This window comes from Aplidium turbinatum, chromosome 8, assembly GCF_918807975.1.
Source record: "Aplidium turbinatum chromosome 8, kaAplTurb1.1, whole genome shotgun sequence".
Taxonomy (NCBI): domain Eukaryota; kingdom Metazoa; phylum Chordata; class Ascidiacea; order Aplousobranchia; family Polyclinidae; genus Aplidium; species Aplidium turbinatum.
Window position 1 is genome coordinate 18,891,820 of NC_137479.1, and position 15,715 is coordinate 18,907,534.

General features: G+C 38.0%; 1 protein-coding gene across 1 annotated transcript; it reads left to right on the plus strand.

Moving 5' to 3' along the window:
* The first annotated feature begins 1,405 nt into the window (after positions 1 to 1,405).
* Positions 1,406 to 14,973, plus strand: LOC145775600 (enoyl-CoA delta isomerase 2-like). Its single transcript, XM_082586916.1, has 6 exons — positions 1,406 to 1,532; positions 6,351 to 6,520; positions 10,642 to 10,852; positions 11,049 to 11,192; positions 12,867 to 13,062; positions 13,485 to 14,973. The coding sequence occupies exons 1-5, from the start codon at positions 1,434 to 1,436 to the stop codon at positions 13,044 to 13,046; spliced, it is 804 nt and encodes a 267-aa protein (XP_082443042.1). The 5' UTR covers positions 1,406 to 1,433; the 3' UTR covers positions 13,047 to 13,062; positions 13,485 to 14,973.
* The last annotated feature ends 742 nt before the right edge of the window (positions 14,974 to 15,715 follow it).

A 15,715-nucleotide genomic window follows, 5' to 3' on the forward strand; every position in this document is an offset into this window, starting at 1 on the left:
GGAGTCATATATAGTCATTAGTCAATTGACTATATATTTTTTCGGACATTTTGACCGAATTGACTATTTTTTTCGGACATTCTGCTAAAAAATCGGTCAATGACCAATAAATAAGCAAAAAAAAAAACAGCTTTCATCAAACCAACGAGGTGCGCTTGGAGAGTCAAACCACGGTAGTAGCAATACGCCGCATAACTGATTAACTTCCACCGAACGAGGTCGTGTGGCTTCTTGCGTCACAATGCTCTGGGCACGGGTCGAAAAACTTCTACAATAACGCTACTATTTTCTTCTGTGCAAAGTTTCACTAGGCTTTTTTCTTTGGGTTTATTTTTGCATGTCATGTGAGCGAAAGTTAATTTTCCCTAGGCATTTTCTTTCTTACTGTAATAACAAAACATGACAAATTTTGCTGCATCTTGCTGTGATAGCCTACTCCTATGATCTAATTTTGTAACGAATCTTGCCTTATCAATATCACTCGGAGATCAAAGCCAGACGTTTTGACGTAAGACTTGAAATAAGTTGCGCATGGTTAGTGTAGAAGTACTCCGGTACTCCCATCAATTTTTAGCAAATAATTCACCTTTGTTACACTGATTCAATGTCATCAATCGATGAAACAACGTAAAACTCGAAAGTTTTCTTGCTTGAATGAAGCTAAGGGATACAGTATTAACATCTTCTAGATGCGCGCACTAGAATGGGCGGAAAATCATGTTCTCGCAACAATTGTTTGTGCTATGCAAGCACGTTTGAGCAACTTGTGTTTCTTCTAAAGGCATGTATGGCTGGTTTTGAGTTTGCTTTTGCTGGCCGATGTTTATCGGCGAAAAATAGCCGATACAATACGGTATATCGGCTACACCTGGTATCGGCTGACCGATATATCGGTCGAGCTCTAGACGTGAATGTGCATAAAAGTGTCGTAAAGATAAAAAATAGCATGGAAAGGCTATATCTATGACGTCTTAGACATAGCCACTTCTTACTATATGGTAAGCTACCAATACAGTACCGTAGTCCGTAGTTTCTGCTTTCATGTTGTGAACTGAATGGACAGCAACTTAACACAAGTACGGTAAATAACAGATCTTATGCAGTGCTTTAGCAAAATATGCGTACCGGTCGACTACTATTTGGAGAATCCAATTCGGAAAAATCCCAATTCAGAGACAGCCGTTTTTCCCACAAATTCTCTAAATAAACAGAAGTCGTTGCTGGATTTAAGAAATCACCAAATCGGTTTTCTCCAAAAAAGGCCGTCTCCAAATTGGTTGCTCCAAAATGGGCCATTCAGTATACTCACTGCAAGGGCTTTTTGAAGATACTGTAATCGTGGTGATTTGTATGGCACTACAAATGATATGTTATTTACTGTACTGGCCCCAATTCTTTCCTATTTATCAGAATACTGTTAAAAATAGGCTGAAATGATTAAGCTATCACCTTTTGTTGCTGTTGAGAAAAAGGAAGGTTATGCTATCTTGAGATGGAATCGCCCTCATAGAAAAAATGCAATACTTCCTGAGGTAACGATAGTCTGTTCATCAACAAGTGCATGTGACTGGTTAGTTGAAACTTGCTTTGTGTTGAAAAATGTATATATACATTATTACATTCAATAGGATGGTTTGCAGACAACACTTGGCTAAGCCAGCCAGAATATCAGTCATTTATACCTAGATTGTACATCGGAAGATGTTGCACCAATGTAAAATGCACTAATTTTCTGGCTGAGTTCTAAAGTCAAGTAGCATCCACACAATATCTCTACAACAAATCAATAGCATTGTAGTATTTGTTCACAGCTTTCTGTTTACTTTCCAATTTTCCCAAATGAAAGTGCATTGACTAAATAAATTGTTATTTAGCAAGTTTTGTCTGTTTGTACATTTTAGCTTGGTGTGTCCCGTAGAATGTAAGGGTCTGCTACTATTCGGCTGGTCCGATTGGGCTGATCCGATTCGGCTAGTCCGATTCGGCTATTACCCTTTTCGGCTACAGCCCGATTCGGCTAGTCCGATTTGGCTGATCCGATTCGGCTAGTTCCCTATTGGGCTACAGTCTTTAGCGGTTAGTTCCCTATTTGGCAATTTTTTTGAAAATCCAACGATAATCCTTCTGTAATCCAACATCGTTTCTTTTGCATTCCGACAAAGAAAAGCAAATTGAAATGAAATCTAGCGAAAAATGTTTGAACTATTAAATTTAACTGTTTGCTCACATAAAATGGACAACGACGTCTTCTGTTTATTTAGAGAATGTTGTAATATCGCTTCTTTTATAGCCTAGTTGAAATCATCGAAGCTTTAGATGAGTGGGGTTTAGACCTAACCAGTGAGATCCTAAAACTAAAAAACGAATTAAATTTATTTTTGAACTATCAATGTTTGCTCAGATAAAATTGACGTGTATCATGCATCGCCGTCTGCATGCAAACTTAGAATATATTAGAATCCTCAACAATTACAAAATTCTAAATCCAACGACGCCTTCTGTTTATTTGCAGTAGAGAATTTTGTATTTTATTCCACAATAGTTGATCTCGAAGCTTTAGATGAGTGGAGTCAAGACCTAACCACTGAGATCATAAATCATATTTATGACACCGGTTACATCCCTAGTGATATGGTACGTTCCATATTCATAACTTTACCAAAAAAAAAACGGAGCAACAGAATGGTCACTCCACAGAACAATTAGCCTTGTGAATTACGTAACAAACAGCTTACTCCGAATCATGTTGATGAGATTGAGACCAAAACTACAATCGGAAATTTCAACAGCACAGTTTTTATTTTCAGACAAAGGGACCACAAAAGGAATTTTTACATTAAAAATGATAACAGAGAAATGTATGTCCGGTTCTTCTGTTTATTTAGAGGATTTTGTATTTTAATTCGACAATATGGTATCTTTTGCATTCTTGCATTTTATCCAGTGTTTACCTTTGAGTGCTTTCCCAGACGGCAAAATCCGTCATTTTTACATTCATTCAACGTCTGCAGACGTTGAATCAATGTAAAAATGACGAGTTTTGATGTCTGGGTTCGTTCAAAATATGTGTTTTACATGAAAATAACAGTTTTCATGATTACCAATAGGGGTTAATGAGATGAAGTCTCAGCCAAAACGTGTCAACGAAAAAAAGACAGTTGCCAAATAGCGTTTGCCATAAAAGATGAAGTTAAAACCTAAGTGGCAGTTTAGAGTATACCTGGGTTTCGGCGTTACATGACCTGAAATTCCTTTGGTTAGTTCCTTCGTTAGACTCTCAGTTGATGTTACTTGATCATGGCAGAGGAATCGATTAGTACGCAGCGCAAAGGTGGGGTTTTTCTACATGATGGCTACATGTTTCAACTAGCTCAATATACTCCAGACGGGCTTAAGAAATACTGGCGTTGTTCCCGACGTGATGACAAATGCAAGGCTCGCATCCACACTTGTGTGGCAACAAATCAGATAATAATGTGTGTTATGATGACTATATTTCGATCATTTGAGAAAATGTGCCAAGAAATGTCAAATACTTGAATTGTAATAATCGCAACCATTGTTCACCTGCATTGACGTTGGACCTGGGAATACACCACGGACTGGCCTACCCTAATAATTACAACTGCTTTGATAGTGACGTTGTGCTATTACTTATTACTAGGGCCATTTGTTTTTACATAAAAAATTGAAAAATATGACTTTATTTTTTGAAATATATGATAATATATGACTTTGTTTTATAGCATCAAATTTATGCTAATCTCTAATTAATAACTCGTATGTAAGTTTTTACATGTATTTTGAACAATAACACACTCGAACAACTAACAAAACACTTCTGTTTCGCTTGAAAATCATTACTAAAATGCAAATGTCTAATGCATCCACTGGCGCCGACTTACGGGGTGGCCAGCCACGCCACCCCATAACCTCTATGGCATGATGGCAGCCACCCCGTTTAGGTTACATTACTTACTGCAAATAAATGTAATTTGAACGAACGTTTAAATCTTTTTTTGATCATTGGTTTTCGCTTCAAGTCAACGTAAAGCAAGAGGTGAACCAATACAGTATTGCGAAGAAAATGATTGTTTTTGTCACAAGCATGATACTCGCGTAACATCAAGCAAGCTACGTGAAGATTACGCAACACGTGGCAGCCGTGGCTACGAGTTTTTTCCTTGTTGCGATCGTATTATTTGTTACTTTTCATAAGTCATTGTTACAATTGTTAGGTTTACAATGGGATTTATTAATCAATAAAATACGATCTTTCCATTGCCTCCCTCAAAAATCTTTTTTGAAAAATTTTAAACTGCTCATAATATCGCTATAAATTATGCCAGCTATAAAATACTTGGAAATAAAATTATCTCGATGATTTATAGCTCCACCTCCTAAATGAATATCTATTTTCAAATTTTATTAAAAAAAATGCAATTTTTGAAACTTTTTGAGTTTTTATTTAAAAAGTGCACCTAGTAAAGTAGCAGTTTTAACGTTCTGCAAATTTACACGTTTACATGATTCTATTCGAGGAAAGCTACACCCCCTGCCAATTTCCAATAATAAAGCAGTCTTTTTCAATTACTCAAGATTTTGCATTTTGAATTGTTTCCGATTTCAATTGGAGTGTACTGTCATCTACGTCTTGCTTTAATTTCTACTTTGTTATCTACTTCATGCAGTAATAATGTAATATTGCGTGACAAATTGTGAGGCGGGAATTTATTGGTCTTACATAGGAGTTGCTTGTTACATCATAGAAAAAATTACGAAAAGTTGTCCTGTAAAAGTTTGAGGAGGGAATTTATTGGTCTGACATAAGTTAGGAGTTGCTTGTTACATCATAGAAAAAATTACAAAAAGTCGTCCAGTAAAAGTTTTCCCCGACATTCCAGTTTTATTCAGCTTAAAGATGCCACCGAAAAAGCGTTCAACTGTCGCAACTGTTTGATCTATTTGCAAGCAATGAAACAAGATCATTAATGCTTCCAAACGTGGTCTGCATTGTGAAAATATACTTATCGTTGCCTTCCACCACCTGCGAGGCGGAGCGATCGTTTAGTAGTGCACTCAGGCGCATAAAAACCTACTTGTGATCTACCATGACGCAACAGCGATAGAACCACATCCTAATTTTAAATGTTTATCAAGCTGAAGCTTAACGGTTACAACTTGACCAGTTGATTAACAGTTGGATTGACAGAGCTGCCGTTCGCAAAAATACTTTTGCCAAATGTTAAATGTCGGAGCGACAACGTAACAATAAAATTCACGACATACTTCCTGTGGTTTGTTGTAAAGTTGTTTTGTAAATAATCGAGCTACAAATCAGGTGTGAAAAGACAATTGCATCTACGAAACACGCTTAGTAAAAAACAAAAACATGCAGTTTGAAAGTTTTTAGGTTGCCATATTGTGCTATCCGCCACCCCGTGCAAAATTAAAAGTCAGTGCCTATGCCGGTGTCATAAATATGATTTATGATCTCAGTGGTTAGGTCTAAACCCCACAGATCTAAAGCTTCGAGATCAAAATACAAAATTCTCTACTGTAAATAAACAGAAGGCGTCGTTGGATTTAGAATTTTGTAATAGTTGAGGATTCTAATATATTCTAAGTTTGCATGCAGACGGCGACGCATGATACATGTCAATTTCATCTGAGCAAACATTAATAGTTCAAAAATAAATTTAATTCGCTTTTTAGTTTTAAGATTTCAATGGTTAGGTCAAAACCCCACTCATCTAAAGCTTCGATAATTTCAACTATAAAAGAAATTTAATAATTCAAACATTTTTCGCTAAATTTGTCGGAATGCAAAAGAAACGATGTTGGATTTTGTTGGATTACAGAAGGATTATCGTTAGATTTTCAAAAAATTGCCGAATAGGGAACTAACCGCTAAAGACTGTAGCCCATTAGGGAACTAGCCGAATCGGATCAGCCAAATCGGACTAGCCGAATCGGGCTGTAGCCGAAAAGGGTAATAGCCGAATCGGACTAGCCGAATCGGATCAGCCCAATCGGACTAGCCGAAACGGGCCATTCCGAGAATGTAAGAGTGTTCAATGCAAATAAAATCAATGCTATGGTTTAGGGCGGAATGGCCCGTTTCGGTGAGTCCGATTCGGTGAGTCCGATCCCTTAAAGGGGGATTTTTTTAATTTTTTTTTTATATATTGGGTACCGTAGCCTAATTATCATTGCCGTTTTAGGGTTTGGGGTTAGGGTTAAGGGTTAGAGCTTAGGAACTCACCGAATCGGACTCACCGAATAGTAGCAGACCCGGTTTAGGGAGACATTTCAAAATGACTTATAAATGTTTTTTAATGCTTTTTTAGATGGAAGACACTGCTGCACATTATCTTAATGCTCTTGCCACTGATGACTCTGTGACAATTGTGATACTAACAGGAACAGGAAGTTACCACACAAGTGGTGCCGATATAGCAGGTTCATTCATTGAAAAGCCTTCAAAACAACAAATCAAAGATGCTTTTTCTTCGTTCAGGTAATGTGAAATTGCAAAAAGCAAGATAAAAGACTTTTTCAAATTGTTGTATTGGTTTCCAGCACATGGACAAACATCTGGCATAGCCTACTATTTATGAGGATTAGTTCCTTGGGATGCTTTCTGTGTACCAGAACAGGTCCACGCTGGCTGGTCGCAAAGCCAAGTTTCCCAGGTACACAGGACAAGCAGCTTTGATAGCAGTCTGGACCATGTTTGTAATCTGCCAGTCGCTGCAGCGAATGGGCTGTTTTGACCAATCAAAAGGCAGAATTTAACGCAACTGAAAGAAACTGTGCTGAGAAAAGTTTAGTAAATCAGGTTTCTCACAGCTCGCAACATTTTCTATGATGTCGAAATTGTCATAAGCATGCCAGCAACACACTTTTGATAAATCTGACAACTAGCATACCGTAACTGAAAGGTTTGCATTCGAACATTAGTACGCAAACCTCGTTTATGAATTTTTGTTGCAATTAGTTTTCAAAACTCGCCTTCTGATTCTTCCCAAGTTCAATTTTGACAAACAATGTTGCTAGTTGTGAGAAACCTGATGTATTATACTATACTTTTTCCTGCAAAGTTTTTCTCAGCTGGGTTAAATTTCGGAATTGCCCGTTTCGGTGAATCCGATTCGGTGAGTCCGATCCCTTAACGGGGGATTTTTTCAATTTTTTTTTTTAATTATTGGGTACCGTAGCCTAATTATCATTGTCGTTTTAGGGTTAGGAGTTAGGGTTAGAGCAGTGGTTCCCAACCTTTTTGACCTTGCGGCGCCCTATCAAAGAGATAAATAGTTTGCGGCACCCTGGCAAAACTGGATCAATTCTATGAGGTTTCTGTATTTCAAATAACTATATGAAATAACACAGAATGAGTTGTACAGTATAGCGCGCGTAAATAAATGTATTTATTCAAAAGTCAGTGTGAAATTTGAGCTTGACTTCTTGTACAAAGTCCCTTAACATCTGGGGGCACATTCGATAAAGCCACCCGCATTTCTTCCTCGACTATAAGCAGTCATTCTCGTTTTTTAGTTTTAATGTTCGTTAATACGAAAAATCCACTCTCACATGGTGCCAGTTTCCACATCATACTTAGGTATGATGTGGAAACTGCAGCAAAAGCACAATAGCTTTCTTTCTAACGCAAGGATATTCATTTTGAATTTTTATCCAGAACTCGTCAAATTTTTATCCAACATAAGTTTCCAATTTTATAATGTTTCGCAAACAATCGTGCAATTTTATAATCGTGCTGGTTCACACAATCCGATAAAATCCATCACTGCAATTTGACTTTGTGCGCCGTGAAATGCAAAATAAAATCATGAAACCTGGCAATAATGATGCATTGGTTTTGAATCTTCATCCTCGGACTGACAAAGCCTTGATAGGTTATTCCTGGTAGTTTCGCATACTTGTGGAGGCTCTCGCAGGGCCGGTTACCGAGATTGGCAGAGTGAAGTTTTCCAATTGTTGAAGTGTTGTTGCCGGGGAATTATTCCATCCATTAGGTGCCGCTGAATCTAGAGCAGTCCTAAAACTGCGTTGCTCAAGCGCACACCCCGAGAATCGAACCAGCGCCGCGTGATCTTAAGCCAGGCGCGTAACCACTGAGCCATCGGGGCGGACGTTTTTTTGGAAAGAACAGCAACAAGTCAAAATCTTTTTTACGCTGTATTTTCTGGGCGAGAATACAAAGGCTTACCGCGGATTAGAGTTAAAATAAATAAATTCCGCGCTTAACGGGTTAAAGTTAAAATAAAGATTGGGCCACAGTATTGCAATATCTTGCGGCACCCTTGAGCATTGCAATTGGCACCCCTAGGGTGCCGCGCATAGGCGCCGACTTTTCAAAAAACCTTGGGGGGCGAGAAAGGTGATGACGTCATAACCATAACGCTATTTTACTCAATTAAAATAGTCTTTGATTAAGCTTAGTGTCTTGTTTGTATTGACAGTTGACACCTAGGTCCTAGGTCGCATACCGAATTTATTAGAACCGCTGCTTGAAACGATTAGTTTTACGCATGCTGTACGCCTAGTTGTAAAAATTTTGATATTGTTAGCTCATAATTGGAACTGTTGGAAAACAAGCCGATTCATTTCCTTTTCGTGCGAGTGAGTAACAATGATCAAGACAGTGAAGTTATCGAAATAAAACGTAAAAAATCATGATCTCAAGTAGAGTAGAAACCCGCTATCAGTTTTATTAACCTCGTTTTGCTAATTACTTATTTTCAAAGCGCTAACAACGACAAAGTGTTTTCTGTTTTTTATCAAAAGTCTTTACTCTTTATAGTCTTTTATCGAATACCGGCGTATATACTCGAGTATACATCGAGATGTTCGCAAGTGATTTTCACCTCAAAAAGGCAGGTTCAACTTATACACAGGACAAGCTGTTGTCTCCAGCTCGGCAGTTTTCAAAATTTTTGCTGGGGCGAAATCATTGCCGACGTAGATTACGGAGTGTGTAATGGCGTAGTCGTTGGCTGAAATCAAAATTTTGAATACGTTTATTTGCAGTCATTCAAACTTAAGTTTCAAATTTAATGATTACTTGTCAATTCTAAACCTTATGCAATGTTAAGCAGTATGCAAAGCTCAGGAGACAAAAACAGCGGAAAGAGCTGTTGAGATCAATTTTTTTATTGTGCGTGTAGGATATAATCGTTCTTATTACGTAACATTCTATGATCGTTGAAGTCGATGTCAAACCTTAGCGGCCGCATAAAACGATGTCAGTTGGCTTGGTGATAATAGCCGTAAGAGGCGTCGTTAAGGCAGCTAATATCTGTGACCAAAACCATTGAACACCTTTTCTTTTATTGGTTTTCGATTTAATTCTCACACATTGCGAACAAAACAATGCGTTCTGTTGAATCATAATTGATCTCACAGCGGGAAGACATCGTTGACAATAGCGCGTCTAATTTAGCTGGTTTACTTAATATTGCAGTGAAGAGTTACGTGACTATTCCAGCAGCGTAAGTTACTCTACCATCTACTTTGAAATTTCCATACCGTATGAGAAAGCCAGCTGCTGTTTTGCGGGCAAAAGCAACGTAAGTGTTTTATCTTTGAAACAACACTTGTAATAACCATTTTTCTTGCCCCTCAACCATAAATTTACGGGGGGCGCCGGCCCCCCCGTAAGTCGGCGCGTATGGTGCGCGGCACCCCGGTTGGGAACCACTGGGTTAGAGGTTAGGAACTCACCGAATCAGACTCACCGAAACGGACTCACCGAATAGTAGCAGACCCTTAAATTTTGCCCTCTGATTGGCCAATATCTGCTGCTGGTACACCTGCCATGTTCAGAGACGACTTTGTAGGAGCCAGGTAGAACCCGAAGCGAAAATGCAGCTAAGGCTTCTATTACTATCGGGTCACTTCTACTACAGTTCACAAGCTGAAGCAAGCAGGAAAGTGAAACAGAAGTGGCTCCACAAGTAAAAACAGGAATGCAACTGTCGTTTCACAACATGGTTAAAGGTGGTCCCATACTTGATTCAAGTGTCGGGTATGAGAAGATAAGGTTCTCATTGTACTAAGCCTTCGGTACTACGGGGAGTAGGGTGACCAGTTCCTTTCTCTTGGCTGCCTTTACTTCAGCAACTACGCCCACCCAATATATTACACCCTGGGTAGAGGTGAGCGGTGTTTTCAACAACCTGCCGAAGCGGGGGTCGAACCAGGTTTGCACAATTGGAAAACCAACGCCTTATCCCTTGCGCCATCACAACATAGTCGTGTTCTCATTGCTTTAAGAATTGGCGCTCCAGTTGTTTCAGGAACGAGGAGGCGACTGATTCTTAACTTATTCATCTACTTGTTTTAATGTATCAGGTTTGGTGGCCGTGCTTAACTATATTTATCGATGCATATACCGCAATATTAGATCCTTTTATGCACGTCTTAAACCATTATGGTTTTGCCACCTTTTCCTTTTGTTGGTTTTGTTACTGTATTTCTTTTTCACAATATCATTTTTTTTGTATTCTGACAAAGAAAAATAAATTGAATTGAATTGAACATGGTACAGGAGATTTAAGTAATTACATGAGTTAATTTTCTATACAATTTCTAATGATACAGATGCTTGTTTATATTTAGAAAGTTTATTGATTCCTTGATCAACTTTCCAAAGCCCCTCATTGCAGCAGTGAATGGACCTGCTATTGGAATGGGAGTCAGCATTTTACCTTTGTGTGATCTTGTGTATGCTTCTTCAGACAGCAGTTTCCTTACCCCATTTTCGAGAGTAGCCCTCGTGCCTGAAGCCTGTTCATCTTATACTTTTCCCATTGTAATGGGATATGCCAAGGTAACTTTTGCTCTAACTCCCCAGTATGCTTTTAATGTTTAATTATATAAAACCGTATATATAAAAAATGCACAAAGTCTGAAGATTGTTTTAACAGCACGCATGTTTAAAATAACTTGCAATATTTAGAAATGTACGATTTCTTCACTTCTGTGTCATAGCTTGATAATAATGAATTTAAGCCTTTTTTCTCCAGGCTAATGAGATGCTGTTGTTTAACCGCACATTCACTGCTTCTGAAGCCTATAATTGTGGACTTGTCAATGAAGTTTTTCCCAAAGAAACTCTCATGAAAGAAGTTCTTAAGCGAGTGGAAGAATTTTTGGACAATCCAAAAATGGTAAATAGCCTATTCGCTGGCAGCTTGTAGAATGTAGATACTATTGTTCCTACTTATTAAGTCCTATCATCGTTGCAAGGGTTGAATACAGTGCGCCATTTTTCATGATCATGAGCGTTAGTTTACAGCATCTCATAATTTACTTTTATCTGTGGTGAAATATTAAATATTTCAGCTTTTATGTTTACTAGCCTATATCTGTAACAGAAATCTGATTGAGTTGAATTTGATTATATGCTTCAAATTTTTAACATTTCACTGTTAGTCTAGAGCAGGGGTCACCAAACTACGGCCCGCGAACTAATTTCATCCGGCCCGCCACGTGCTGCGGAAATAACAGCTGCACTAAAATTGTTAAGGAAAAAAGTTATCAAACATTTTGTAAAGGACTAATGTTGCTGTTGAGCTACACGCAACCTGCTAATGATTTTTCCATATTGTTTCTTCTTATGACATCACAAACTCTGTTGTTCAAAACACCGATGTTTCATCGGGTCTGCTACTATTCGGTGAGTCCGATTCGGTGAGTCCGATTCGGTGAGTCTGATTCGGTGAGTTCCTAACCTCTAACCCCTAACCCTAACTCCTAACCCCTAACCCTAAAACGGCAATGATAATTAGGCCATGGTACCCGATAATTAAAAAAAAAATTGAAAAAATCCCCCGTTAAGGGATCGGACTCACCGAATCGGGCCATTCCGGTTTCATCAGTGCGATATCTTTGTTTTGGCAAATCATACCAGCCAGACTAGGCATCATAAGCAGAAGGATTTGGACAATTCAAGTCAATGGAGATTCTAAATAATTGTATATCTTTACGCAATTTGCATCCGGCCCGCAACTGTTAACTCTGTTGTTCAAAACACCGATGTTTCATCAGTGCGATATCTTAGTTTAGGCAAATCATACCAGCCAGACTAGGCATCATAAGCAGAAGGATTTGGACAATTCAAGTCAATGGAGATTCTAAATAATTGTATATCTTTACGCAATTTGCATCCGGCCCGCAACTGTTAACTCTGTTGTTCAAAACACTGATGTTTCATCAGTGCGATATCTTTGTTTAGGCAAATCATACCAGCCAGACTAGGCATCATAAGCAGAAGGATTTGGACAATTCAAGTCAATGGAGATTCTAAATAATTGTATATCTTTTCGCAATTTGCATCCGGCCCGCAACTGTTAATCTCGCAGCAATCCGGCCCTCAGAGAATAAAGTTTGGTGACCCCTGGTCTAGAGCTCTGAGACACAACCCGTTTTGTGATGTTGTTTCAGCATCGTATAGTTCGCCAAATATAACACTTCAGCATTCTTTTTGCTATTATCCTTCTAGTTTTTATCTGCTTATGTCCAAGATTTTCGTGTGAAGTCATATTATTATCAATTACATTTTGTAACATTGGAATATTTGATGCTTTTGAGGTAATCATTGATTTGGTATTTTCAGGATTTGTTTAAGTCAATAAATAGTTAGGTTCATGATAAGCTTGGCCTTGCGATGTTGCCATGTAAATAAGAACGATGAGAATTGAAGTTGCTTGGACACCGGAGTTTCATTTAGAATTGCTTATTTTCCAACAATTTAATTACCAAAGCTGCGTTAACATCATTTTCAAGCATTTAATGTTTCATGTGACAGCAACAAAACCTTTTTTCAATTTAGTACATTACAGAGCCTGATATACGGAAAGCAATTGATACGTGGCCGAGACAGGGCAAAATTGTTAAAAATTAACGAAGAAGAATGCGAGAGAATGATTGAACGAAAAGATTCAGAAGATGCAGCAATTCAAGGCATGAAATTCATCAAACGAAGAAATGAAATAAAAAAGCAAAGGAAAGCTAAACTTTGACGGCTATATTCGCTTGGTAAGAGCTAAGAAGATATGTAAATGATGTTGTTGATTCTATACAAGCATCAACAGATATAAGTATTAGTCCCTATATAGTTCTGAAGTATAGTGAGCGTGTCTTGACAGGTGTAGTTTGGGCTCATGTAGAGCCTACATGGTCTATTTAAAACTAAAACTACTCATTACTGCCCTTTTAACACAGTAATGCGGATAGATGTGAAACGTCCATTTTGCTGCTCTGGATTTTATTAGTAATCAAATTTTGGCATGAATTGTTTTTGAAAAAATGATTTGTTATCAGTTAAATTTTAAGGCCAGACTGACAACTAATCTTTTCGCAGTTCAGTGCAATTATGCGCACTGCAACCAAACCGAGACTTACCTAAACAAAGTAACGGTGCTACATAAACCTCTACTGAAGATTATCTTGTTTTCCAGATGGAGTTTGTCCAAAACAGTAATTCACTAAAGTTTTCAAGTTAAATGATGCAATCGTTGAAAATGTTTCTTATGCAATATTTGTTGAAATGATCTATGTGTCATATAATCCCTCGCCTCCACAGTTGCTTCTATCATCATCATCATCCGTTCAGTCGTTTACGACTCTCGGTCACTCTATACGTCATCTTTCTCCACATCTCTCGATCCCACGCAGCCTCCTTCAATTCATGCACTCCCATGCCACTGTCATTTACAATCGTGTCAAGCCATCTTGTTTTCGGGCGCCTCCTTCCTCTTCCTCCCCTCACCAAACCAAGCATGATGTCTTTTTCCATTGATTTGCTTCTCATTATGTGGCCAAAATATGAAAGTTTCTGCCTGACGATTCTAGCTTCTAGGGATATGTCCGGTTTAATTTGTTCAAGAGTTTTCTCGTTTGTTATTTTGGCTGTCCAAGGAACACGCAGTAACCTTCTCCAACACCACAATTCAAATGCGTCAATCTTTCTTCTGTCTGTTTTGTTCATTGTCCATGTTTCGCATCCGTAAGTTGCAATTGGGAATATTATAGTTTTGATCAGCTTCTTTTTTGTTTCTAATTTTATATCCTTGCTCTTCCAAATGCTATTCATTCCAACAAATGCATTTCTTCCCAGCGCTATTCTTCTCCTTATCTCTGGTGAGTTATTAGAATCCCAGCTTATTTTTGAGCCTAAAAATATGAATTCATTCACTGTTTCAATTTCTTGATTTTCGATCTTGATGTTTATGTTATCTGCTTTACCAGTTGTTATAATTTTTGTTTTTTTGATGTTGAGTTTCAATCCAGCCCTTTCACTTTCCTTTTTCACTTTGATGATTAAGTCTTCAAGATCTTGTGCATTCTCGGCCAAAGGATATCGCTTCTATGGATATCGCTAATATGCTTTAGCTTCAAAAGCGAATTATTTCCTAATTTAACTGATCAGTGAATGTGATAATACTTCGAGTTCTTGTGTAGAGCTAAAGTCTGCTTTGACGAGGTGCTTTAGAATAAAAGTTCTTTGCTTTGAGATGTTGTTGAATATTGATTTCCTCGCTTTCCCAAGTTCCCACTCACTTGATTTAAAGCTTCACCACCACGCTACAGCCTTGATATAGTAAAATATTCTATTCAGTTGTTTACATTTTGCAATCTTATTGTTTGTATTCGTTGCACTTCGTAACTTACCTTCGCCACAAAAGTCTGCAACAACGTTGATTGACAGTGCAATTGATCTTGACCAAGCATGTGGTTTTTGTCGCGAAGAGGTTATCAACACTTATGAAATATTTTGGTGCGATAATGTAATTTTAGTAGTTCAAGTGGTGTTGTCGTGTCACGTGACTGAAGTTGGTGCCTACCACCGTGATTAATTTCCCATGCGTTGTGGCAGAGTTTAAAATTATTATACTTTTTATAAATATTTCTGCTTTTTCATTCTGTTTGTAAAATGTTCCCACTCCAGTGGTGTTTTACGTGTTTCATTGGTTTTAGACAGGCATTCCGAACCTGATAAAAGCTTAGCAATAATATAGTAATTTCTTTTTACCGAATCAATGTTTGTTTCTAAATCGGTGCGAGAGTTTTACTAAAAACGCTTGGTCATAATGTCACGCTTTCTGGATGACACAGCGACTGAACTACATCAACCCGCTAGGTGGCACTTCTAAATTACGTCATAGTGAAAAATAATTTCATTTTTAAATCCGGCGTTAAAAATCCATTCAGAATATACCCAAGCTTGTTTTTTCTGAAAAGTCGCCCAAAAATGAGACACCCTAATGTAGGCTACTGCAGTACTGCTATTAAAAACTCGACATTTTGTAGCTTAGGTTGCATCCATCGGTGTTGTATTGTTGATCATCATTTGAAATGACTCATTCAAATCAGCGAAACCAGTACATCTATGCTATTTTGTTAAGTTTACAGAAGAAATACTACGCTGTCGCCTTGGAAAATATGTTTTAACGGTTGATAGCAAAGTTGATAGCAAATTCAATGCTCATGAAGCGATAAAGATGTTCAATAATGGCACCCAGAAGCGTTGGCAGGAATTGTCCAGCGTATACCTTTGGATTCAAGATGATTTTTCTTTCAGTTAGAAAACATTTTAAATAAATTAAAAAGCTTTTTAGGAGAAGGGAAGAGTCTTCCATGCGGAAGGAAACTCAATGTTGCCAATTTTTTTTGTAACTACCGTACCTTG